The sequence below is a fragment of the Homarus americanus genome, unplaced genomic scaffold (genome assembly GCF_018991925.1).
Source record: "Homarus americanus isolate GMGI-L3 unplaced genomic scaffold, GMGI_Hamer_2.0 scaffold45698, whole genome shotgun sequence".
Taxonomy (NCBI): domain Eukaryota; kingdom Metazoa; phylum Arthropoda; class Malacostraca; order Decapoda; family Nephropidae; genus Homarus; species Homarus americanus.
Genome location: NW_024735554.1, coordinates 16,726,286 through 16,754,231, shown reverse-complemented (window position 1 = coordinate 16,754,231; position 27,946 = coordinate 16,726,286). Strand labels below are relative to the sequence as shown.

General features: G+C 38.6%; 1 protein-coding gene across 3 annotated transcripts; it reads left to right on the top strand.

Annotated features, from left to right (window-relative positions):
* Positions 1 to 1,071: 1,071 nt before the first annotated feature.
* On the top strand, positions 1,072 to 14,420 carry LOC121871544 (BTB/POZ domain-containing protein 6-like). 3 transcript variants are annotated; one of them, XM_042373986.1, is made up of 7 exons: positions 1,089 to 1,205; positions 1,558 to 1,644; positions 3,311 to 3,449; positions 9,084 to 9,317; positions 10,097 to 10,193; positions 12,857 to 12,995; positions 13,342 to 14,420. In XM_042373986.1, the coding sequence occupies exons 3-7, from the start codon at positions 3,318 to 3,320 to the stop codon at positions 13,517 to 13,519; spliced, it is 780 nt and encodes a 259-aa protein (XP_042229920.1). In that variant the 5' UTR covers positions 1,089 to 1,205; positions 1,558 to 1,644; positions 3,311 to 3,317; the 3' UTR covers positions 13,520 to 14,420. The 3 variants fall into 3 exon arrangements, with proteins under 3 accessions (XP_042229921.1, XP_042229920.1, XP_042229922.1); XM_042373987.1 differs by lacking the exon at positions 1,558 to 1,644 and having other exon boundaries at positions 1,072 to 1,205; XM_042373988.1 differs by lacking the exons at positions 1,089 to 1,205; positions 1,558 to 1,644; positions 3,311 to 3,449 and adding an exon at positions 4,541 to 4,600.
* Positions 14,421 to 27,946: the final 13,526 nt, after the last annotated feature.

Below are 27,946 nucleotides of genomic sequence, written 5' to 3'. Positions count from 1 at the left end.
TACTTTACTTTTTACTTTTATCCTCTTCGCCACTGATCGGCTTGTTAGCCGCTTGGGCGATCGGTCACGTCTCTTTTCCTTTATATTCTTCACCAAAAGGTCGGCTCGCTAGCCGCCCGGGCGATCGGTCACGTCTCTGTCACGCACTGTTGGCAAATACTAAAGCTTTTTGTTTTTTTCTAGCGACATTTTAGAGCGATTTGCGACTTGTCGCAAATCTAGAGATAACCACAGAAATCTATCGACTTTCTGGATACTTTTGGACTGTCCATGAAAACTCAGTTTTCCTAATTTCGAGCCATAATATATAGCAACGGGGTTACAGGGACAATATATAATAAGAAAAGTTTAATGCATTTGAACGGGTCGTGGTACAGAAGGAGGGACACGTCTATTTCCTGATCACTTGATGTCAGCCCGTCCATGCATCTAACACCCTAAAATTGTGGTCCGAAGTCACGCGAAGTGGCAAATTACAGAGATGCGACAGGTGAAAACCCTTACCATGATCTGGCTGAAATTGCACTCGCTGCCTTATCTCTTCCGCATTCAAACGCAGATGTAGAGCGCACATTTAGTAATATGAACTTTGTGAAATCAAAATTGCGCAACAAAATGAAACTATCGACATTAAAGGCAATTCTTACAATAAAGTATGGGTTAAAAAGACAGAACACCTGTTGTGCAAGTTATGAACTTCCTAGTGATATTTTAAGAAAGATAGGGACTGTGGAGGCATACAGTTACAAGATATCTGCACGAGAACCTGAACCAAGCACTTCACATGCTTCCAGCTCTACAGTTGTTCACACTGCCGACGACTACAGAGAGGACTGAGATGCAATTACTATTGAATAATAGGTAAGTGTGCACATTAAACTTTAAAAAAAATAATATTTTTATTTTTACATAATGCATTTTATTTATACTCCGTCCATTATAGTCGGCATTATGAAAATATTATTTGCATCAAATTACTGAAGGGGGGGAATAATAACTAGCGACTTTCCATGGAAGATTTAGCGACATTTAGCTACTTTTAGGTACCAGCCTAGCGACATTTGAGAATCCGAGTTGGCAACCCTGCCGCCAACAGCGTCATTCACTCAGACACTTGAGGTGAACAGATAACAGTGGTTCAGTGCAGTAAGGGGACGTAAACGTAGGCCCAGCAGATACCTTTAACATTGTTGCGTTGCTCAATAGTAAGTACATTATTGTTATCTTTGAATTGTTTACATAATAAAATTTTAGAAGGTATTGGAAACTGATCGTTGTGTGAGGCATGCTTCATGGTGAGGCAGGGCGGGCATCCGCCTTCCTAGATAGTTGCGCACGCATGGTTGTTGCCAAGTTCTGCTACAGATTATTTAAAGCAAATTTTATCAAGATTGTTACTATTACAAAGCCCTCACGGTCGTGGCCATATGCCTTATAGACTTACATTTACATTATTAAATCAAAACAGATTAATTACAAATTTACAACCAATGCGGAATTTTGCACATAGCCATAGTAAAATGGTAACAATTACAAACGAACACTGTTCCTTGACAGCAAACGCCGTTTCTGGTGACAAAGTGAGTCCCTGTGGCCTTTGCCAGGTTGGGAATTCAGGAGATAACATAGGAAACCGGACGTGAGGTGAGACAATATACATGACTCGTTTTCGATGTTGGTACGTAAGTTTTTCATCACCGTATACGGGGGGGGGGAGGGAGGGGGTTTCGATCCCCAGGTCGGATGTGAGAAGGGATGTTATCCAGTGTGACTCCCATACATCACAGGGGGATGGAGCTGGTGGTAGAGTTCTTGCCTCGCAAGTAAGATATCACGGGTTCGATTCCCGGGCCAGCAGAAGTTGTTCGGACATACTTCCCAGCCTCCCTTGGTCCCTGTTCACCTAGCAGCAAAGTACTATGTACCTGCTGTAAGTCGAAAGTTGCGCATTCGTATTCAGGGACAAGTTGTTGGAACTTACAATAACTTGCTTAGACATAAACCATTGACTCTAAAGGCTTCTACGCCCTTAACTCATGAGACATAAGGGCAAGCATGAACTTAGCATGCTTCCCTGTTGGGCGCTGTAAACGCATATGTGCTTCACCTTTGAAAAAGATGTAGGGGTGTGCCCAATAAAAAAAAATACATCACATGGTTTTTTTTATAGGTAAATCGGGGTGTCCTCTTGTAACCGTTATAACAAATCAGGTTGTTGACCGGAACTCGTCAAATGAGTTAAGGCAAAATACAACCATGACATTATTACTACCGAACAATTGCTAGTAAGCTGATAATTAAATTATTAATTAAGAGTAAATTAGAAGCAATCAATTTAAAAAGAAACTACAGCATACAAGTTTTTTGTTTTTTCTAGACAAAATGGGAGTAATAAATTAATTTTGTACTGAATCTCTTGGAACATGTTTAAAAAAATAATGGTTTGATAGTGACAATACACTTACGTTGAATAGGATGTAAAGTCATAACTGGGTTGAGTTTGGTGATTAAGGAGAAATATTAAAAGTATTAATTATAATAAAATGCAAAATCTTGTATGAAACACAGCAGGTGATAATGGTTGGATATTAACCATGCTGTATTGTACTGTAGTGTACCGTATGTGGCCAGTTGTCAATTCTCTTTGTATGGGCACACAAACGTACGTACATGTAGATATCTCACACTCAGGAATGAGGTAGGATAGAAACTCACAATGCGCTTTCTGTATATATATTGTTGTACAGCGCAGTGCTTAGGAGTGACTAGGTGAGGAGAAACTTGCTCAGAGGTCCCGTAGGGCGAGGAGGTTTCTGAGGAAGCTGAGTGGTGAGGAGCTGTGAGAGATGTTGCTGGTCCAGTAGCCGAGTGTAGAATGGTCTCCCTGGCCAGGCATGGCCGTATTTATACAATTTACGAGGATCAGGATTTGGGGTGAGCGTAGCGAGAGGGCCAGTCACAGCGGCTTTAGCGTAAGGTGTGAAATGCTCTGATCCTGAACCGGAGGTTGAAGGTCGAGACTAGGTCGGCGATCGTACCCCTACGTCCTCTGCATAGACCTAGTCTCTCGGCGTAGCTGGCTGTACGCTGATTGGCTGGTAGGCGCGCGGCCGGAGCTCAGTTGGGAGTTGTAGGGGAGAGGAGCCACTACAGTACCACTGGAGGTCATGGGTCCGAGGGAAGTTTATACTATACAGTACATTATAATTCCAGTTTTTAACAGTAAAAGTTTAGGGAAAGATCAGACAAGGTGTTGAAGGTTCTGTTCATTTTATTATTATTCATTCCATAACATTGTTTTTTTTTTCAGGTTTATAATGACAAGTTCAGGAAACAAGTACTGGCAGTGTCATCAAGCCACCATAAATGAGCGCCTTGCTTTCCTCAGGATGTCTACAAAACTATCTGACCTCACCATTTCCTTTCCTGGCCACAAGACAGAGATTCAGGTGATCAGTTGTACCCTGTAATGAGTGAAGATTATTGTATTTAACCATGTATAATACTTTACAGTGTACACCATTCTGGTATAATATTCCATGGAAAGAAAGTTTGGTTAGCTTGTTTTAATGCAGTTTTGGTAGTGATAATGCCGGTGTAGCGAGTGGTATGCTAATACAAGTTGTACCTCTGTAGTCTGGCATTCTGTGGTCCGGAAACTCCCGTGGTCCGGAACGATTTTAGTTTGTCCAATAGGTAGATAGGCAGCTTTTTTTTTTTACTTATCTGAATTATTACACTGGGCTGCATTTGAAAAAAAATTCATGAGGTGCGGGGTTTCTTAGCTGATTCTTTATGTATTTTGCGTGCTGATTCCAAAAATGCCATTCATTTTGCCCAATCAGGTCAAATTTTTATGCTATGGGAATTAGGAAAAAATCGAAATTCTTAAATATGATGTCAAAATTTTTATGCAAAATATATCATAAGAAATGTAACCACAACACATAGGACCAAAATATGTCAACTACATAGATGCCTTTACAGTTAGACATGCATAAATGGCTGTCGCAGAGAATTTCTTTGGTGGTTGGTGTCTGGGGCGTCCCGTTTCAGACACCAACAGTAGTCGGCGAGCATGTTGATATCCCAGCGACCCTGGTACCGCTCCTCCATTACACGGATATCTTGATGGAAGCGTTCTCCTTGTTCCTCACTCACATCACCACAGTTCTCTGGAAAGTAGTCCAAGTGGGAGCTGAGGAAGTGCATCTTGATGGACATGCGTGCACCAAGAACTTTGTAGCTCAGAAGTAGGTCCTCAACAACTCGTTCATACTCTGGACTTCTGAAGTTGCCAAGAAAATTGGAGACAATAGACTTAAAGGCATGCCAGGCTTTCTTCTCATTTACATCCATGCTGCAATCAAACTTGGGATCTTTGAAAAGCTCTCTGATCTGAGGGCCATCAAAAATTCCTGCATTCAGCTTTGCCTCACTGACTTTTGGAAATTTTTCTTTCAGAAAATTGAAAGCCTGGCTTTTTTTGTCCAGTGCCTTTACAAAGTTTTTGAACAGACCGAGCTTGATGTGCAGTGGCGGAAGAAGAATGTTCTGCGGATTCACCAGAGCATGGGCAACAACATTGTGAGAACCTGGAGTAAGTCCACTTCTTGCAGGCCAGTCACGTTGCATGTAGTGCTGCTTGTCTGCTTGACTATCCCACAGACAGAGGAAACATGGAAACTTGGTGTAACCACCTTGTAGGCCCAGCACCATGGACACAACCTGTGGAAAAAACAGATTAAAAATATGTTTAGCTGAATAGTTTTATTATTAAAAAATATTAACACTTCATAATATGACAGTATGTCGGCAGACATAATTACCTATTAGAAAAACTGTCAACAAAATATCAATTTTTGAAAGCAACTGTTTTTTGGTGTATTAAATTACCTTCAAGTCTCCACAGATCTTCCAATTGTGGAGAGAGAGAGAGAGACGCACACACTCCCACTTTCTTGAAGTCTCGAGAGACACTGACTGAGGGTCTAGACTTTAGAGGCACATCGGGGTGGTTGCTAGTACATGCCATGTACCACCAGATGAAAAAACTTTAATTGTGAAAAAATATATGTAAAAAAACACGGACAGATACTCTTTTCCTTTGCGTCACGGCGGACATTTAAATGGCCGGCGAGCACATGGGTGTATTTAAATGCATCGTAAGGGCATTAAAACTGACCGAAATCTTTTCTGTGAGGCTTGCCAATGTCTCGGATGATTTTTTTAATGAACGAATATGAGGACCCCATTTTGAGCGAAAAATGCCAATATTTTACCTGAATCTCCGCTTAAAATGCTATAGCACAAAATTCTGACCTGATTGAGCAAAATGGATAACATTTTTGAGATCAGCATGCAAAATACACCCAGAAAAGCTTAATAATACATGAACCTCAAAAACTATGCAGGGCAGTGTACAGGAGTATTAAATTTTTGCCCCTCAGGCCCCAATGTGGGTCAGTGACCTATGCCCGGGTGGGCTAATCCCCTTAAAAAAAAAACAGCCGCGGGAAATTAAGGTTTGTTTACATCCGGCAGTTCGGCTCTCTCTCTCTCTCTCTGTTTGTCTATACAGAGTACAACATTTAACCCTTCAATATATATGAACAGTAAATAAGTGTTGCTTTCATATTCTTATGTAGAGTAATGACGATATGTTTTCACATGGGCGCACTTACATACGTGCAGTCTCAGTTTTTTTTACCATTAATGGTTAGCTACTTATATTGTTCCATTTATTAACATTAAATAACATTACAGGTACTTCAAACAACCATATTATTTTTTTACATTAATTTTACTACAGCTAAAATCAGGGTCTTATTTTCTTCAGTTTTATATGTAGAACCAATCAGTCACTGGTTTCGTAAGCTTTAACATAAACAATGCCGGCAGCCGTCTCGTCTCCTCTAATATTCCACGTATTATTAATAAATTGTATTGTTAATTTTGCACACACGTACATTAATTCAATAAAAACAAATTCAAAAACATTAATTAAAATATATATGAACAGTAAATAAGTGTTGCTTTCATATTCTTATGTAAAGTAATGACGATATGTTTTCACGTGTGCGCATGCGCACTTACATACACGATCTCTCTTTTTTTCTTTACCATTATCGTTAGCTACTTCTATTGTTCCATTTATTAACATTAAATAACATCACTTAAAACAACCATATTAATTTTACTACAGCTACAACCAAGGTCTTATTTTCTTCAGTTTTATATGTAGAACCAGTCAGTCACTGGTTTTGTAATCGACGAAAACAATGCTGTGTCATTTCCTCGTGTGTTTTAATATTCTACGTATTATTAATGAATTGTAATGCTCATTTTGCACACAAACATTAATTCAATAAAAAGACATTCAGTAATAAATAATAATGAATCTTTTGTACATAAGAGAAATGACGCTGTTTACACGATTATGCACGTCGTCTGCACGTTGGCGGGCCGTTCAAACCCGTCGAAATTCAAGTTTCCGCCGTCAAAATTTGTATTTATTTATTTTTTTGTGTTCCAATAAAATACGTTAAGAATTAAAAACTCGCGAAATTTGAGAAGCTACTATATGACATTTAACCCTTCAATATGTCTTCAAAGAGACCATGATGCAGAGAAAGTGGTGCTAGTGCTTCCAAGCATAAGCCACTATCTATCCAGGAAAAGAGTGAATTTCCATGGTCCGGCACCGGTCAGGTCCCGAGGTTGCCGGACTAGAGAGGTACAACCTGTATCCCATAATTAAACACGTGTTGTAATGTAGTTATATTAAGACTTTATTTAGCTTATATGCACAGAATTATTTACTCATAACAACTCCTGGTTACTCCACATAGAAGTATAAGAGTGAGAAACCGGGTTAAACAAGACTGCTGTCAATTCATCTGAAGTGAACTAATTTCAACATAAAAAAGGGAACTGACGATAGCAAAAACGCTTATGTAGTAGTATTTGTTGTGGCAGAACTGTTTTCTCATTTGTCTCTTGTAACATTTATATAAGAATAATTTTCTAAAAGCAAAACCCTATACTGTATCTATAAGTAAAGCAATAACAGTAATGATGTTACTGTGTGAATATGTCTACCGTATATCTCGGCCTACAAGGCGACGGGGTGTAAAAGACGGCCCCCAAAATTTCCATTTAAAAAGTAGCTTTTGAGCCCTATTCGCTGTATAAGACCGGTACCCCAAATGTGACACTTACCATTGGGAGCTTACTGACCCAGTAGTCCTTTACCAACCATCCCATTGACCAGTGCTGTTTACACATCCTTGGTTTTTTAAAATAAAGCCAATTCACTTCAAGTAATGGCATCAAATTTTACCGGTTGGTGTAGTGTAAACACTAGTGACTCACTTAAAAGTTTGTTATTTAACTTGAACTAATGTCGGTGTCGAATACAATTGTTTCATTTGCTTAAAATGGATTTACCGATTTATTTGTTTATTTATATCATACTGTAATATATTAAACACACTGGAAGTATTTTCTTTAATTTATAAGCTTGCTTCAGCGAGCTACAGTATTCTAATTCAATAGTGTTTCATTAGGATTTGAGTGAAAAAGATTACTGTACATACTTACTACATACATTTATTACACAAATATATATATATATATATATATATATATATATATATATATATATATTCACAATATTTTATAATTGCAGTCATGTACTGAATATTCTATGTAAAAAATATAAATTTTAAATGAATTATTTCTAGTGTGGTCGACTTCCTACACAAAGATGGGCTATAAATAGCCGTCTTATCTCCCCTCTGTTCTGAGAGAGAAGGTCTTGGTAAATAACTTTTGTTTGTTTATTTTCATTGTTTGTCAAATTTATCATGTTGTATCAAAGTAATATTACTAAAAGTTTTAGGCAGCTACCAAACAGGGAGATTCTACTGCCTGGGAAGATATTGGAAGCATAATGTACAGTATTGTCTAATGGTAGACCCTACTTCCATATGGCATCACGAAAATTGTGACCAAGTCTTAGGTTGCTGATTTATCTTACTGCCTCATTTACACACAATTGCTGAGTTTCAATTGTTTCTCTTCCTTTGACAACACAACATACATACAATATAATGTTTCAACTTTGATCTTTTTTCCATTTATTTATGGTTGGTTATTTAAAATAATGCCAATTCACTTCAAGTATTGGCATCAAATTTTACCCGCTGTTGTACACTAGTGACTCACTTAAGCGTCAGTTATTTAACTGGAACTAATGTTGGTGTGAGTAAAATATTTCCATTTACTTGAAATAGATTTGCCGATTTATTTGTTTATTTATTTAGCTATAATATATTGTAATACATTAAACACACTGCAAGTATTTTCTTTAATTATATACTTGTTTCGCGAAAAAGGGAGGCTACCATTATACCTGGTAGGTGAAGTTGACCAGACATTTATGATCATTAGGACCAAACTCCGAATCCATGACGTGGATTCCTGTTAATCATTCTCATCCTCACTGTCGGTAGTTTCAAGAATTAACCTCAGTCATTTACTGAATATTCTTTAAAAAAATTAATTTTAAATTAATTATTTATAGGAGATAAGTATTATGATCAGTAAATATACAGATATGCATTACTGACCACCTCCGAACACAAGGACGGCTAAAAAATAGCTACAGGCGGTCACTGTCAAGGTCGCTTTCTTCTCGTTACTGGCAAATGGGGGTGATGATAGCAGCTGTGTTTATTACCGGGGTATATTGTTCTTTTACGGTATGTTAGACTGGTTTATAATACATTTTTATTATTTTAATATACCGTAATCTTCATTTTAATCCAGCTCCCAAATGTAAGTTTCAGTATAAAATAATTAGTGGTAGGACCTTGTGAGTGGTTTACCATGTTTCCATCACCACTCTTGACACGCTAAACCGCAAAATTTAAGAGGTAAGAATTTTATCTCTGGTGCTTAAGACGACCCCCTAACTTTGGGCTGATTTTCTTTTTGTTCAAATTCCGTCTTGTAGGCCGAGATATAAGGGTATATATTATGGAATTACAAAATTAAGTCGGTGAAATAACTTTTTGCAGGCTCATCGACTGATACTGGCGATGAGTTCACCTGTGTTTGAGGCGATGCTTTATGGGCCCCTGGCAGAGAAAGACGTGTTGTTTCTAAATGATGACCAGCCTGAAGCCTTCAGATGCCTGCTTGACTATATCTACAGCAATAACATCAACTTTACTGGGGTTGAGTTCACCCATCAAGTGTACCATCTGGCACACAAATATCAACTTGATGAAATCTGTCAGATTTGTTCAGAGGTAAGAGAAGAAGCAAGAGGATGGCTGGGACTACCAGATACTGTACCTGTACAGTGTATTGGTTAAAGAATATTGCAGCATGAATCTTATTAGTTGAAATTACAGTACAGTAATTTATCAACGTCAGCCATACATGTATTTTCTAGTCCCGACATATGTGATCGCTACTGTGTACGGTACTGACAATTTTTTTTTTGTAATTCCCTTTAAAATGGCTGGCAAGCATAAAAGTGAGAGTTTTCGTGGTGCCGAGAAGAAAAAGAGACACCCATTTTAGAATTTCTATGTATTATTTTTGTTTTTCGACTTATTACCTGGTCGTCGGGACGGAACCCCATCGTAAGTTGAGGAGAGACTATACACGAATCGCCTTTACCCGTACAGTACACGATTCACCTTTACCCGCACAGTAGCACGATTCACCTTTACCGGACAGTACACGATTCACCTTACCCGTGACAGTACACGATTCACCTTTACCCGGGCAGTACACATAATTGCCTTTACCACGCTACAGTACACGATTCATTTTTACCCGCACAGTACACGATTCACCTTTACCCGTACAGTACACCTATTCATATTTGAAATTTATGGTGGATGGTGAAAGGCCAATGAAGAAAATACAGACATTTCGAAAGTTCTTCCACAGATACTGTGATATACAGTACAGCACCTGGTCATCATATTTAGGTCTTTACTAAGTGACACTACTGGATGATGATAAATATCACTACAATCATCTCTCAATTTACTGATAATATTTCTTTCTGTTCCAGAATCTGGCTGAAGAAATTACCGAGGAGAACTTTCCATTTGTTTATGACACCGCTCTCTTCTTCGATGATCATAAGTTACTCCAACGATGTGAGGAGGTGAGCTGTTAGGGATTCTCATGTTGTAAGATGAAGCTGCATCACTACACAAATATGACTATTACATAGTTTTTAATGACAGTTAATTCCTGTAAATGTTCACTATCTTGCTAACTGTCTGTCCAGTTGTATTGTAATTAATATTCATATTGTATGAGTCAACGGTTGATACAGTATGAGGAAAAACTGTTGCACAGAGACTGACTGTGTGCAAATGATCTTGTTTTGGAATTGTATAAAGAATGCAATATTATGAGTCATAACAAAGAAGGGTTTTCTAGTTTAACAAATTTATTGACAAAGCTTGGAGTACAGTTTGCCTATTCCGAGTAATCCAGTCAGGTCTTGACACTGAGGGTGGTATCACTTCTCACTGCCACGCAGGACAGAGGTTCGTACACAAAGAAACACATCAAGTTCATTGACAGTATATATAAGTCAGATTCATTTGGGTAATGTCATTTGTTCACTGCCATGCAGGACAGAGGTTCGTACACAAAGAAATGCATCATATTTATTAGCAGTATATATAGGTCAGAGTCATTTAGGTGATGTCACTGTTTGCTGCCATGCAAGACAGTGGTTCGTATACATTGGACGTCATATTCTATTTGAAGACTAATCAGTGTGGGCTAGCAAATTTGGGATAAACAGCAAGAATGTCCCCAAGCACCCCCGATTCAATATAGTAATTACAAAGTTCATGATACAATAAGCCAGGTGGCCTGAAGTCTTTGACAGTGTCACATTCAATAATATAGTGTCCAAGTGTATGCTTTAAAGGTTTATCACAAAGTTTATTTACTGAAAGTTCCGGTATGGGTACAGCGTTACTAACTTGCCAGATGTGTCTGTATCCTAGCCTAATTCTGGCCACGACTACATCACATTGTCTGGTTCTGTCCTTGTGCTGGCCATACCGGTACCTCTCGTCACAAAATTTGTCATATATACTAATGCTACAACTGCCAGGTCTCTCTGCATTTCTCAGTTCTTGTAGATCAGAGTTCATAATTCTGACTTGATTGTTTTTAAGTACGGTATTGGACAGGCCAAGGTCACGGTCAACATTTTCCTTCTTACATTCCTCATTGGCCAGTCTATCAGCACGGTATGATACCTAATTCCAACATGGGACGGAATCCACACAAATTCGATACGAGAGTTGTTCTCATTGGCAGTTATCACATTTCTTTTAGACATAGAACCTGACGGGCTGTTCATTGATTTCAAAGCACTTTGAGAGTCACAGAATATCACCCCACCTCCATTTTCTTTAAGGTAGGCTGTGGCTAAGTAGATTCCAGTTAGCTCAGTTTGTGTTGTGCTGGCCCAGTTGTTCAGCCGTTGCTTGTTTGACACTATCATCTCTTTTTCTTCATATATTACAATTGCACAGCCTGTTCTACCTGTGTTTGTCTGTACAGAACCATCAGTAAAAGCATAACATTCCCTTGATTTAATACTCTCTATGTGTCTGTTAATAGTTTCTAGTGTGACACATCTAATCGCATCAGTGTTTAACATTTACTTACCACCAACAGGAGTGTAATTAATAGGAACTGATATATCCAGCCAAGGAGGAATGGCATTAATGGGTTCGTCTGGGGTGATTGGGACATTCAGTTTCAAGAGATCTGCAACTCTTTTATGAAGCCACGCCCCAAAGAGAGTCTTTTGTGGAAGGTTAACGAAATAGTCGAGATTACTTATATAGAACATCAACTCTCAGTTTGAGCTGTAGTTTGGAGACCATTGTTCTTCAAAACTTTGACACGAACATGGTAGTAAGTGAAACTATCCTCCGGATAAGGAGGCAGTCCGACTCTTTCCTCATGTTTACAATTCTGATTGATTTTGGGTATCCTAGAGAATGAAGTCACATGGCTTCATTTTACTCCTCAAGGATGTTGAGTTCTTTAGTTGGAATAGTCTCACAAGATGGAAGCATGATGATCGCTTCTGGAACGAATGAGTGAAGATAAAAGTAAACATACTGCTTGGTGATGTTATTTTCATAGCCCTTGTCAACAAGGGTTTTGAAGTTTAATCATTAGTTTAGCCACGAAGGTTGCGACAAAGTTTGCATCATTCACAAATTCTAAGATATTTATAGGAACATAGTTCAAGGCATGGGTAATGTTAAGAATCCAAGAGGCAGAGAGTGAGCAGGACGAGGATTGAGGACCCTCGTCTTGTCAACAGATATTATGAGACCACATCCCACAGTCCTCGGTTGTTTCAGGACTTGTGTGTTATAGTTTCGATTGGTATAATATACTATAACAGACACAAGATTGTATTGCTATGACATAAAACACATTTACATTATGTCCACAACTAGTGCAACATTGTATCCAAAATATAAAGCACAATTTGCAGAATTAGAAGGACAGTACTGACCTGTACAGTTTTATGAACTTAATTCACAATACTGTACTTAATTTTGGGGGATCTTGTGTAATCTGAGTAAATTTGGCTTAGATTTCCATTAAGGGCCTAGAAAATATTATTGACATGAAAATCTTTTGTTTAGGTGCTAACAACCACCATTAAGGGCCTAGTAAATATTATTGACATGAAATTCTTTGTTTTTAAGGTGCTAACAACCACCATTAAGGGCCAAGCCTAGATAATATTGTTGACAAAATTATTTTTGTTTTATGCTAATAACAGCCGCTGACCAAGTTTTAAAATCCAAGAACATCACGTATCTTCGATCATCATCACTAAAGCAGCTTCTCAGCCACCCAAGACTTGCAGTATCTTCAGAGGCAAATGTCTTCTCTGCCCTATTGTCTTGGTAAACTATAAGTATTTAGTTAAGAAATAATGTGTAAAGTCAGCCCAGAAATGTCAAGTTTTTTTTTTTCCATCACTGTAGGACTCTGTCTTATACACGGATTAGTAATAATGACCTTAAAAATTTACGCTCCTCGGCCCCCCCAGCTGTATTCTCAAATTATATATTACAGCTGAAACTCATATGGTATGTCTTACCGACAGGTTAAAACGTCTATACAGGTATTTTAATATGACCCTGAAATTTTATTTTATTTTTTTATACATTTTCACTAACATAGTACAGTACAGAATTTTCATTGATGGACATTCACATTTCTAATTATTATCACTCTTAAACATTACAGGGGCTTAAGTCAGGTGAAAGCTGAATATGCTGTGGGACCAGTGACTTACTCACCTGTAGTTGAGAAAGAATCACCCAAGAGCATCTCTGCAAAGGAGGACGAAAATGAGAAAGAGGAAGAAGCAGTTGAGAAGCACCAGTACAAACAAGAAATGCATATACCAAAACTTCGTCCATAGTGGAAGATCCTCCTCTGGTAAGGTTCCTTACAATGACAGCTAAAGAATTTATTCAATATGTGATACCCTCGGGCATTGTCACTGAAGAAGAGGGTGTTATTATTTTGCAAGGGATCGAAGGTATGTACTGTACTCTGCCCAAATTTGTGTCTTCTGTTGCAGCGAAGAAGCGGTATCCATCCCGAATAAAATCTGTTGTTTTGTCAATTTACCAGATGAACAACGGCACTAGCATCAATTTTATATATTATACCACAATTAATCATCACTTGCTTCAAAATTTCAAGACAACCAAGGCAGTATTGGTGGTGAAGATTTCATCTGCATTTATATCAAGCCTTAAAGAAGGCATTGTGACTGTGAATGATTCAAATGGTGAAATTGGTAAGGGTACATGGAGAGGTACAGCTTGTCACTTTAAGAGACCCATTAAATTAGTACCTGGCGTGATTTATAACTTCGTATTAAACATTGAAGCAGCTTCCATTGCAGTTAGAAACAGCAATATCAATGTATCACAAGACGATGATGTTACATTCGTTGGCACGACTTCTTGTTTCCACAATCTTGAGATCGAATATACAACTGAAAATTAGTGCTGACAGAAACCCAGATTAAGTGTAAATTAACATTACAATTCTTAGAAAGTGGAATGAATAAGAAGAAGGAATAATGGTAAATCCTTTGTAGTGTAAGTGTGTGCACATGCTATACTGCAGTGTGTTGCTGGCTCTTGCACACAAACAATTAGAATAACAAATACTGAATTATAGTTGTGTAATTTTTTATTATCATTATCTTATGGAATATAATTAAAGTATCAATTATTGTGAACACTGTTTTATTGTGTAAAGGTACTGTAGTTTGTGTGTAAGATATATTCTAGGAACGAAGACCATAGAAATGCAGCTCCTCTTGTTGCTGTTCCCTATATCATAGCCGGCTTACAATACACATCATGACTAGAAGTATAATGAAATATTATTTTACAAACAAGAAATATTCTGTTGGAATTGGTCCATTTAGTAATGAGAAAGAATCAGTGAAACAAAACAGACATTACACATTACCCTCCTCCCCGGCTCTCTAAAATTTTTAGGATGTCTTTATTATTAAAGATAATTACAGTATAAAAGCATGCGAGTTGGCGAGTTATATTAAAGTGGTTGTGTTAATCTGGAGAGTACTGACATCAGTATTTGCAAGGCCTCAAAATCTATAATTCTCCATAATATATAATAAAATTTAATTTTATGTTTTAAAATAACATTAATACAGTAATTTATATAAATTTTGAAGTTCATTCGGTGTGACAGAGGCCAAAATGTTCAATGTTTGCAGTTGTGTATTTCGCTGAGTAGAATAAATCATATCTAACAATTGTAAATGTGTTGGGTTGTGTTTCTGTCAAAATGAATATGATTCCACACCATTAGTTATATAATGTAACCTTATACTGTATATATATTAAATTGCCTTAAAGTTCATATATATATTATTATTTTCTTCAACACCCTAAATTCAGCCTATTTTATAGTGCTACCTTGTTTATAGCTTTAAAAAGTCATGGACCCACTTAACAGGTATCAAGTCGCCTTTAAATTGATATTGCTTTTTTTATCAATCATGGCCAGGAAGGTCATGATTTAAAGTGCTGTACAGGTTCACGCTTCAGCTTTTCGACTTGTAAAGTCTTGTATGGTTTCAATTTGTGAATTAAGCTCACTTAAGATGAGAGTTTGAATATGGCAATCATTAATGTTGTTGTCTAAGATGGTCACTATAACCTTACCTGGCCACCACTCTAGCTTACATTCTTAATTATACAGGAAATACTTGTACCATCACTCAACTCTCTTGGTGAAAGTTTACACTTGACAAAAACTTTAAATGAATGACTGTAAAATCTCACCCTTGAATGGATTCTTGGTGAAGTGTTATAGAAGCATTTTTATGTATCTTGTAACTTAAGTAGTAGTAGTAGGTAGTTGACAAGTTACCAAACAAGGAGGTACTACCATCTAGAAGAGTTGGAAGCTATTAACGTGTTGTCTGATAGTAGACCCTGCTGCCATATGTATATCACAAAAATTGTGACCAAGTCCCAGGTTGCTCATCTGAATTTCTGCCTCATTTACACAAAATTGCAGGGTCTCACTGTTTCTCTCTTACTTTGACAACACAACATACATATATCATTTCTCACCTGTTATTTTTATTTTTGTATTTATTTATGACTATTCTTATTATTATTTATAATTTATACTTTTATATTATTATTATTTTCCTTTATTATAATTGTTATTTACTTTTATATATTTTTATTAACATATCATTATCATCATAATTATTATTATTATTATTTTATTATATCCCCCTCCCTCCCCCAGGTTTCCTTGATGTGGGTCATTGAAAATGACCTGTGCCCGGGTGGGCCTATCATATAATTCAAGAAAGGAAAAAAAAGTAGACAACAAAATTAAAAATGGGTTTTACCAATACGCATTACATTATTACAGAATACCGCCAGCATTGCCGTATGCTAATTTGTGCTGCTGTTCTCTAAACTCTCTCTAATATAAATACGCCTTATTGGTCCAGGTGTGAACGAAGAGTGCTTTTTCTACTAATGCTGATATCAAGGAAATTATTCCCCATAACTCAAGATACATTGAGGTCTGATTGCTATGCCAGAGCTGGGAGAGAATATGTATACTGTACCGAGAGACACGAGCACACAAGTCCTTGACTGTCCTGTTAGTTCGGAAAATTGTTAAATATTCAGTACCAACTCAAATGATGCAGTGTGTTGTGCACACGGGTCATAAGCTTCCCACCTTGAAGGAAATCCGCTGAGGTTAACAGGCGGCTCAAGCATACAATACACAATATTCTCACGCTGACTAACGAGGCTGTCAATAATACGATTATAACCTTCTGCGTATAAATAATGAGGTCAGATGTTTTTTAGATACATAACATTTAGGTTGAGCAATCCACTCAATGTTTACACCATGAAGCTTCTATCCTTCCTTCTGAGAGAAGTTAAGGCTGAAACTTGTATTTTGTGTTAAATGTTTATACATTCTGATCCTCATAACTAAGACAATTTTTCCCTGGTTAGAGTGAATCTTTTTCTTTGTTAAAACACTTTGCTCACTTCATAACTCCAGCTCAGTGAGTCACAAAGTTAAGACATTTCTTTCGGAATTAAAATTTAAAACGGTAAAGAATGTTCGGAACTTAGGACACGATGTAAGACTGTCTACCTTAAACTATACAGACTCTCGCTCGTACAAGCATTTGTAGATAGTAAATGTCTCGCGATATTTTTAATGGGATTTTGTATCTCATCAGCAAAAAACAGTCAATGAATTATTCCAAAATTTTCTGGGATGAAGGCCATTTATTGTTGATGTATGGTTGTAAAGGGAAGACGGGCCTAGAGTAAGGTAATTGTGGATTTGGGGACAATCTTTATTGTCAAGTTCGTGTTTAGTTCTTTTTGGGGAGGCAAGAAGCAAAATATACGATGTTAGAATTATCAATAATTTATTTAAAAAACTGCCAAGTCTTTGTCTCTATTATCATTGTTAAGGTCACCATAATTATTACTGACAGACGAGCGTTAAGTTGCGGCTAGAAACTTGTACGTTTGTATCGCTTACAAACAACTCCAGTTGCTTCGTAAGCTTCGACTCACTCCATTTGGATCTCCCACCCGTCACAATTAGGGCTACCTTTGTAAGGAAATTCGCTCAATGACGACGCTACGGATGCCGTGACTTCAATCTTCTGGACATACGGAAATTGCGGAAATTTTATGTTTGGCTAATTTCTAGCCAGACAATGAATAAATATTTGTAAAAATAAATTAAAATGTGTTTTTATTTATACCCATATCAATTATAATGTGAAATAAAACTTTGTCAGTCTGTGACGTGTAAAGTAACCGAAATGGTGAAGCCAAACACAAAGAAGGTCCATTCTGTCCATGTACTGTACAGTTATTTCCTGATGCCTTATTCCCCTGAGCTTGAAAATCAAGTACTATCTTCAGATAACCTTCAGATTGTCGTACTAATATTTGATTGTTCAATATTTATAAGGAGAAAGGTTATCCATCAAATATTTACATATTTTCTTCTTTTCTTAGAACATGTAATCTTGGTAGGGAGGAATAACTATCTCGGGTTTTGTGTTATTGTGAAACCCTGCAATGGAACTACAATACTGTACTCTATTGTACCTCCACAGTAAAAGTGAATATTCAGTATAAAATACTTTGAAATGATCTTTTTCCTCACAGGAGATTTAGTGGTGCAGTCCAGCATTTTTGCTGTGTACTACATCCTTCTTCAGACCTTCTCTCATTCATATTTTTTAATCTCCTTAATGGGATCCTCGCCTTAAGGAAGTACCCCGCATACATGGAGATATTCATATGCCCTATGATGAATGGCGGTCTTTAGACTGGTGCATGTTATCTGACGATATTAAATATACAAATTGCGATATTATAGATTTTTACACGAAACTCATAAACTTTGAGGATAATGCTTGCAAAAAAATTCCAAAACTTTTCAAAATTTGCTCTGCAGGTTCATCTAATACTGATAGGAGAGATAATTCTCTCAAACTAAATTTGATGACGTCGAAGACCCACAATGGTCTAAAATTAAATTGTTTCAAGTCTCCTGTCCCTGTCTGAAAGTGTGAGAGCACAGGGTGGAAGCAAAAAATTTAAGCCAAGTCAAGAGTGTGTTAAATATTGTATCTGCTTAACATGGATTTCTTGGTGCTTGCTACCGCTAAGCGTGGCATCACCACGCGGAGTCAGTCCATTGTTTACATCCAGTGTGCGTGCATGCTTCTCGCCCCAGCAGTTGGATTTAACATTTACAAACATACAGCATACCCCACTGTATATATATATATATATCTATCTATCTATCTATCTATCTATCTATCTATCTATCTATCTATCTATCTATATATATATACAGTGACCCCTCGTTTAACGAACGCCTCGGTCAACGAAATTTCGGTTTACTTAACTGCCTTCCATAAGGATCTTCAATTCGTTAATCTAACAAAATTCGGTTAACATTTCTACTTAACCGAACCTCAACATGTTTCGCTTGCACTGCCAGCAACCAGCTTTAGTATCAGTCCCAATACATTAATCGGTTCTAGGCTTAAATTCTAACTATTTTAGTAAATATCAAGAAGTTTATACTATTCAATAATTTTAAAATTTAATATTCAATTTTTAGTCATTTTAACAATTATTGAACATAATTGAAGGTAAAGTGACTAGTTTAAAGCAGCATCCAGCCTCTTAACACAGCAAACAGGCGTTAGTCTCTGTTTTCACTGGAGGTAACATCTTGCTTCAAACTCTCTTCAACTAAACGCTTTTTTCTGTGTCAAGCAAATTATTGGTCATTTTGAAATATATTTTACATATTGACAATATATAATGCAGTACAGTGTTGATTTAAAGAAAATAATCTTGAAATACACCAAGAGAACTAAAATTTTATGGGTGAATGGTGCCATGGGGTGACTTCTCTTCCACCCCAATGCCTCTTCTTCCTTCTTCCTCCACCCCCATTGTAATTCCCATCATCATCATCATCATCATCATCCAGGCTTCTACATACACACCTCAAAGTAAGTGAACTTTTCTACCATTTTGTTGAATTTAGGAAATTTTCGGTGAGCTGGAACCACTACCCAAAAACCCATTGAACATGGTTTCGGTTAACGAACGACCTTCTGGAACGGATTGAGTTCGTTAACCGAGGGGTCACTGTATATATATATCGGTAAGTATATTAAACAACATCATGCATTGGGAGCAGTCGTGTGCAGGCTGTTTATAAGGTTGCCTGTTTATCATTAATTTATACAGGTTGTACCTCTACCCATTCTGTGGTCCGGAACGATTTTAGTTTGTCCAATGGGTAGACAGGCAGTTAGTTTTTTACTTATCTGAATTATTATTATTATTACAGGAGTATTAAATTTTTGCCCTCAGGCCCCAATGTGGGTCAGTGACCTATGCCCGGGTGGGCTAATCCTAGTGCCGAAATAAGGTTTGTTTACATCCCGCAGTTCGCTGCTCTCTCTCTGCTTGTCTATACAGAGTACAACATTTAACCCTTCAATATATATGAGCAGTAAATAAGTGTTGCTTTCATTCTTATGTAGAGTAATGACTATATTTTCACATGTGCACACTTACATAATGAGCAGTCTCATCATTTTTTTTACCATTAATGGTTAGCTACTTATATTGTTCCATTTATTAACATTAAATAACATTACAGGTACTTCAAGCAACCATATTCATTTTAACATTAATTTTACTACAGCTAAACTCAGGGTCTTATTTTCTTCAGTTTTTATATGTAGAACCAATCAGTCACTGGTTTCGTAGAAGCTTTAACATAAACAATGCCGCAGCCGCCTCGCCTCTAATATTCCACGATATTAATAAACTGTATTGTTAATTTTAACACACGCACATTGATTCAATAAAACAAATTCAGAAACATTAATTAAAATATATATGAACAGTAAATAAGTGTTGCTTTCATATTCTTATGTAAAAGTAATGACTATATAGTTTTCAGAAGCATAGACTTACATATGCGATTCTTTACTATTATCGTTAGCTACTTCTATTGTTCCATTTATTAACATTAAATAACATACTAAAACCATATTAATTTTACTACAGCTACAACCAAGGTCTTATTTCTAGTTTTATATGTAGAACCAGTCAGTCACTGGTTTTTGTAATCAAACTAAAACAATGCTGTGTCATTTCGCAGTGTTTTAATATTCTACGATATTAATGAATTGTATTGCTCATTTTGCACACATAAACATTAATTCAATAAAAGACATTCAGTAATAAACAATAATGAATCTTTTGTAATAAGAGAAATGACGCTGTCTACACGATTATGCACGCCGCTCTGCACGCCATGGCCGCTCAAACCTCATCGAAATTCAAGTTTCCGCCACAAAATTTTTATTTATTTATTTTTGTGTGTGTTCCAATAAAATACGTTAAGAATTAAAAACTCTAAATTTGAGAAGCTACTATACGACATTTAACCCTTCAATATGTCTTCAAAGAGACCATGATGCAGAGAAGTGGTGCTAGTGCTTGTAAAAACAAGTCACTATCTATCCAGAAAAGGGTGAATTTCCATGGTCCGGCATTTTCTATGGTCCGCAACCGTCAGGTCCCGAGGTCAGGTTGGACTGAGAGGTACAACCTGTACTAATATGTCTTCAAACGTTTAATCCTTCAGATAATTAATCAGTTGTATCTAACCGATGCTAAACAAAACTCTCTTTCTAAAGACACTGATTTCTTGCAACACAAACTGCTGTTTTACTTCCTGTGTGTGCATGTGTGCATGTGAGTGTAAAAGCATGTGGAGTGTGTGTGTGTGTGTGTGTGTCAGTCTGTGTCTGTATTTAATAATGACGTGTTCAATTGAAGGTGATGGTATTAATCTTACGAACCATCCGCCTGATGGTGTGAATTAGTACTGTAGCATATGCCTAATACTTTACCAGCCATTATCTAGCAATATCATTGTCATTCCAAGACTATGAATATTGTATACAGCAAATGGCATTTCTTTCTGCTAGGTGACTCTTTGCCCCCTAAATCCTTGCTTACTTGTGTCGATTACGCCACGCTTATCTGGTGTCTTTAAAAATATATTAAATTTTTTCCAAAATGCGATGGTGTATTATAAATTTGTATCTTATTTATTTATTTATTCGCTATTTTTTTTAAATGCATAATAAATATAAATATAATGCTGACGTTAGGTTAGTTAGGTTAGGTTAGGTGCCTTCAAGAGCCGGATCGACAGCTGTGATCGACCATTACATATTGTAGGATTTGTGTCGTTATACAGTTGTTTCTTTGTCTCCGCCTCCCTCTGATTTTTTTCCGGTTGACCATTTGTAATTACTACATTGAATAGTGCTTGAGGACATTCTTGCTGTTTATCCCAAATTTGCTAGCCCACAGTGATTTGTCTTCAATTAGAATATGACGCCCAATGTATGTGAACCACTGACCTATATATACTGCTAATGAATATGATGTATTTCTTTCTTTCTTGTGCGTTAACCTCTGTCCTGCATGGCAGTGAACAGTGACATTACCCACATGAATCTGACCTCTCGCTTAACCTACCCTAACGAAATTTCGTTAACGAACTGCCTTCCATAAGGATCTTCAATTCGTTAACGAACAAAAATTCGTTAACGAATTTCTACTAACCGACCTCAACATGTTTCGCTTGTACTGACCGGCAACCAACTTTAGTATCAGTCCCCAATACATTAATGGTTCTAGGGCTTAAATTCCTTACTATTTTAGTAAATATCAAGAAGTTTATACTATTCAATAATTTTAAAAGTTTAATATTAAATTTTAGTCATTTTAACAATTATTGAACATAAAAGTAAAGTGACTAGTTTAATGCGCTGCATCCAGCCTCTTAACACAGCAAACAGGCGTTAGTCTCTCTCTGTTTTCACTGGAGGTAACATCTTGCTTCAGACTCTCTTCAACTAAACACTTTTTCTGTGTTTCCAAGCAAATTATTGGCCATTTTGAAATATATTTTACATATTGACTATATAATGCAGTGCAGTGTTGATTTAAAGAAAATAATCTTGAAATACACCAAGAGAACTAAAATTTTATGGGTGAAATGGTGCCATGGGGTGACTTGTCTTCCACCCCAATGCCTTCTTCTTCCTCTCCTCCACCCCCATTGTAATTCCCATCATCATCATCATCATCATCCAGAGCCTTCTACATACACACCTCAAAGTAAGTGAACTTTTCTACCATTTTTGTTGAATTTAGGAAATTTTCGGTGAGCTGGAACCAATTACCCAAAAACCCATTGAAACAATGGTTTCGGTTAACGAACTTTTCGGTTAATGAACGACCTTCTGGATACCACCAGATCGAAGTAAAACCTTCAAACCGGCCCTAAGACTGCCTCGTTGCTTGTATACCTTGATGACGTGATGGTGTTTTCAAGTACAATAGATCAGCATGTAGTCAGATTGAGAGAATTGTTTTGTAGGATGAGGGAGAATAATATAAGATTTAAACCTAAGAAGTGTGAAATAATGGCCTCCAAAGTAAGCTATTTAGGATATCAGGTGTCCGCTGAAGGCGTCACAGCTGATCCAGAGAAAATTAGGGTAGTAAAAGATTGGCCAGTCCCTCAGACGGTGAAAGATGTGTGGTCTTTTGTAGGATTCGCATCATTTTATAGGAAGTTTGTTTGAGGATTTGCCCAAATAGCTGCCCCACTGCATGCATTGATGCATGGGAAATCTAAAGATCGAGTAGATAGTGAGTGGGGAGAGGCGCAGCAACAGGCTGGCTGAAGGACAGGGTGACGCAGACACCGGTGTTGGCCTGTCCAGATCACTTAGGAATTTGTATTAGAGACAGATTCAAGGTTCAGTGGGCAAGCTGCATCTAGTGTGCTATGCAAGCCGGGGCCTGAGGAAATTCAAAAGAAATATGACAAACTATATCTCCCGTAAGTTCAGGGATTATTTGACGGGGAAGCATTTCACGGTCTATACAGATAACAACCCACTTAGTCACAGAGAGAATGCTAAGCTAGGTGCTGTGGAAAGTAGGTGGAATGCTGATCTAGAGCAGTTTGATTTCACTACCAAGTACAAGCCGGAAAGAGCAACACGGTGGCAGATACTCTTATCTAGGATCCTGACGGAACAGGAGGAAGATAGTGAGAAAGAGTACACAGCTATGCAAGTCGTAGAGGAGAATGGGGAAGGAATGAATGAACTGTGGACGGTAGATGGGTTGCGTAGGGAGCAAGTAGGCATGATATGTGTTCGAGAGATGCAGAGATGGTTGGCGGGAGAGCTGCCGGAGGACGAGGTACAGGTAGAGCTTCAAAATGATGACTTCCGCAAGTTGTACCGAGCGAGGCATTCCCTGATTGTAAGAGAAGGGGTTGCCTGGCATAGGGGACCAGAAGGAAAGAATCTATGGAGGGAGGTACCAGCATTACCGCCAAAGTTGCAGGAGGTGTAACGACCACGGTCTTACACGTCAGTTAGCTCCAAAGTCAAATGATTCATATTACGCTCAATAGCCCACAAAACATGTAACTCGGCTTTCGTTTGAGTCCTCCATCTGAGGAGTCCGTTTTCTCATCACTTCAAGACACCTCAGTCCTCCGTTATCCCATTTTCTCTGACTTACTGAAACCAACCTTTCTATAAAATGAATTTGAGGTGAGAGAACACCCTGTTTTGAGTCAACTTAGATATGTCTGTTTACAGTTGGAACATTCAAGATCCATTGTGAGTGAGATAGAACGCTTAACTGTCCTTATCATTAGTAGAACGTTTCAAGTAAGTGAGTGTTGAGTATGCCAGCTAGAGTGGCGTATTTTATGTCCGTCCGTCGGGTATCCATGAGTTTCTGACGCGCCTGAAGTTATATCATTTGTCGCCCGCATCAGAGAAGCTGATGTTTATAGTTTAGTTAGTGTCAGTTGTCTATTTAAGAAAGTCATAATTCCTGAACTATTCTGTCAACTGGTATAATCTCCAAGATCTAGCCCTACCCGTGAATAGCTCCTTGTTCGCCTCAGGCCTGAACTTGCAGAATTAATGTTATCGGTCGTATATTCCACCTTTTCCTGGAAGCTCAACCTCTGATTAGATTATATGAATAGACATAGAAATTACCCGATCAAGAACACCGGAGTTCATAACCATGATCCAAAATGATAGAGAAGTTATGTTGTTGGTAAGATCGACCCTTCTGGTATGAATACGGAGGCCCAAGCTGCCGCTGGTGCACGTGATAATACATCTACATGAGGGAGAATCACGATTCGTGACTCTTCCTCAACGCCTCTCCAGGTATGTTAATGTGTGTTCCCCGCCCCTATTAATTCAGTTTAACTGATTCAATTTGGGTGAATATCAGTGCTCATGTGTTAACATAGAGATTTAGATATCGCTGAACCGCTGCCAGCCGTATGTTTTGTATAGTTGAAGTTAGACTTACGCATTCGTGACTCTTCCTCAACATCTCTCCAGTGTGTTGAACTGAATACTCATCGGCTAACGGGTCGGTAACCAGGTTGGACGATGCCGTTAATTCGACAGGATTAAACTGGGAAGTCAGTTTCTGCAAATCAGGCACCAGCTCCTCGGGCGTAGTCGGGTTCACAACCCAACCCCTAACAGCGATCTTCTTTGTTGTAGAGACCAGCGCTACCCTGGGGCACTCCTCACAGTTACATGGGCCTAAGTATTATTGTATCTTGTTTGGGGGATAACTAACCAAAATATAGTATCCCAGGTTTAGTATTGAACCACTGAATGAGAGTTAAAAGTGCCATGTTGTTCCTTGGGAATTAAGAGGAGGTATTGTATGTTGCGATAATTGTGGAGTTGTCCAGTGTGTTATGTATTCATCGGTAGTGACCATGAAATGATAATCTGAGAGTACAGTATAACGATATAACCAAGAAGTGAAGAGTTAATTTGCTACTTGGCAAGGTAAGACCTGAGGGTCCAGTGATATCTGGTGTATACCCAGTACTGAATATCATTTGGCAGAGTGATAATACCACAATTGTCGATTGAAGTAATAAGTACAGTAATACCCCGCTTAACGCGGTTTCGCTTAGCGCTGATATCAGATACGCTGTGCCTCGCCAGAGCCGAACTTTCACTTAACGCTGGTTTTTTCCACGCATACGCGGCAGTGTCCGGTCGGTACACTATTTTAGATTCGCCTCTACCCGCCGTTTCGCCTCCTCCGCTATGCCGCCATTGTAAGATTATGCGAAAGTGCATGTCTCTGTTGGCGTTATCACTGACGTGCCATATGTCAGAATGACTGTGATTGGCCATGCATCCCTACCTCTGCTGCTAGCTGTAATTGGCTTGGGTGACGTGTCCACCCGAGGAGGAGGAAAGACGACGCTCACCCAGTCGCTGCAGTTTCTGATCCCTCCAGGCTACTCCGCGGTATATACGCGGAATCATTGTTCTGTGAACTGGCTTCTGTCAGACCACCACCACCACCAGAGAGAGACCTTTTCCCTTACCTGGGACCCAGCCGCCTTAAGCCCAAGAAGACACGGGTTTAAGCCACGTAAGTGAAGTACCAGATCATTCAAGATTTGGAGAAAGCGAACACGGTAAAGCGACTCAAGGCTACTAAAGATGACAACTTAATTCCACGATTCGCGACTATCAAGAAGGATGTTGCAAGATCAAAGAGCACATGAAAAATTGGCCAAAGTCTGCAGGTGTCAATTATCAAGCATTGCCAGAACAGGGTGCTGGGCAAAAGTGGAAAATTTGCTGGTGAGTTATCGACCGGCCAGGCGCGACGCGAACATGGTATGCGTCGGCAAGCGCCAGTGCAGGAAAGCACACGAACTATACGCAGCAGTGTCACGTAAGCTGGGAATTGCAGAGCCCAAACCCTTCAATGCTTCCCTCTGGTTGGCTGCATAGGTTTAAGAACAGGAACAAGATCACTAACATCAACATTGCAGAGGAAGCTTAGTGCTGACCGTGGTGGCGGCGCAGGGGAGGTGATTTTCCTCAGTTCACGTGAGATTATGGAGGAAGGACAAGTACAATCGACGACCAGGTGTTTAAACATGGACGAATCTGGTCTTTTTCTGGAAAAACCTTCCAAGACCTTCATTGTAAAGACACGCCAGCAGATCGGGGCCGGAAGATGCAGAAGGAACGCGATCACCGCCCTTGTTTACCACAATGCCTCCGTACCTGTAAACCAAAGTTATCGTGATTCATACATTGAAGTCCGCTAAGCTGCACGCCTATACAAGAATATGTATAACGTGTTTTCACGTCCATCACAACCGCACGTGAAGGCGTGGGATGTCTCTTCTCTGTCCTCTTCGGTTTGATCGACTGTTTTGCCCCCGACGGAAGAAATTATAAGCGACCAACAGAATGTTCCATTCAACATTTGTTGCTCCTTGACAACGCACTCCTGACACTCGCCTCTACTTTTGGATCGTCACCCTGAACGTAAAGTGGTCTTCTTCCTCCCAACACTACGTCATTAATCCAGCCCATGGACCAGGAGTTGATCTGCAATGGAAAGCTGCGCATTCTGCAAAGAAGTTCAAGCTCCTGAACGACTCTACCAACAATTCAAGGATGAGTGCTACAAGGTGAAGTCAGGTGACACCCCACAGCAAGAGTAAAAGCGACGAGGACAAGGAACAAGAGGTGGCACTCTTCACAGTTCTCGCTGCAACAATTTTGGAAGAAGTTTAACGTCAAACAAGCTGTAGACTTCTTGGTGGAGGTATGGGGATCAGTTGTCTATTGCTACGATTCGCCACGCATGTAGACATGTGTTGCATGGCATACCAGGTGAGAGGAGAACCCCGACTGGTGAGGTTCAGACTGTTGCAGTAGGACCTGCTAGAAGAAGGCGCCAATATTACAGCTGAAGGCTTTCTCCGAGACCACTAACGAAGACATCCTGAGGTGATCAGAGATCCTGGAAGTGACTAAAGCCGACGAGATGTTGGAAGAAGATCACATCAGTGAAGAGGAGGAAGAAAGGCCATTCTCCAAGAACACAGCTTTGCTTATAGTGATATTAAGGGTGCCATGGAGTGCAGAGAAAAACAGTCCTTCCTTCATGATAATAACGATGAACCGCTAGAAAGCCTCTCTATACCCGCTGGTGCAGGCTATGGAGCCGTACATCAAGGTGTATCAAGACAACATAAACACCAGCCAAAAAGCATAACCGGAAGTTCACCAACCCACCACACAGCCAGCCCAAGCCAGTATAGTGACAGAGGCAGAGACAGTGAAGATGACTTTGAGGGATTTGTCAGAGGCCATAACAAGTGGTACAGTGATGGTGACTCACCTGAGGCCAGTAGCCTGCCTCTGCCCTCGAACCAGCCTCCATCCCCCGCAGACGACTCCATCTCTTCTACTAACGTAAGTGCTCAACACATAACTTTTAGCTTCCTAACTTAACCTTTTATTTTTCCTAACTCCACCCTTCTATATTACTTGTTTACACCATCATAAAGTTAAGATAAAAATTTTTCTAACTTAACCTTTATTTTTCTAACCTAACCTTCTATATTACTTGTTTTTTTTCATACCATCATAAAGTTAAGATAAAATTTTACTAAAACGTCACAACTCTGTTTACTTTAGAAAAATCTGTGGGTTTTATTGACCGCGTTAAGCAGGGTACTACTGTATTTGGAGGTACTGTATTTAATGAGGTAATAAGTTCTTGAAGTGTTTGATGACTTAATAAATAAATTGCAGTTCTGTTTTGTCTGA

Coding starts and splice junctions, on each gene's coding strand:
- LOC121871544 (XM_042373987.1), top strand. CDS start 3,318: ATGACAAGTTCAGGAAACAAGTACTGGCAGTGTCATCAAGCCACCATA. Junction 3,450..9,083: donor GCCACAAGACAGAGATTCAG/GTGATCAGTTGT, acceptor AACTTTTTGCAG/GCTCATCGACTGATACTGGC. Junction 12,996..13,341: donor TTCTCTGCCCTATTGTCTTG/GTAAACTATAAG, acceptor TAAACATTACAG/GGGCTTAAGTCAGGTGAAAG.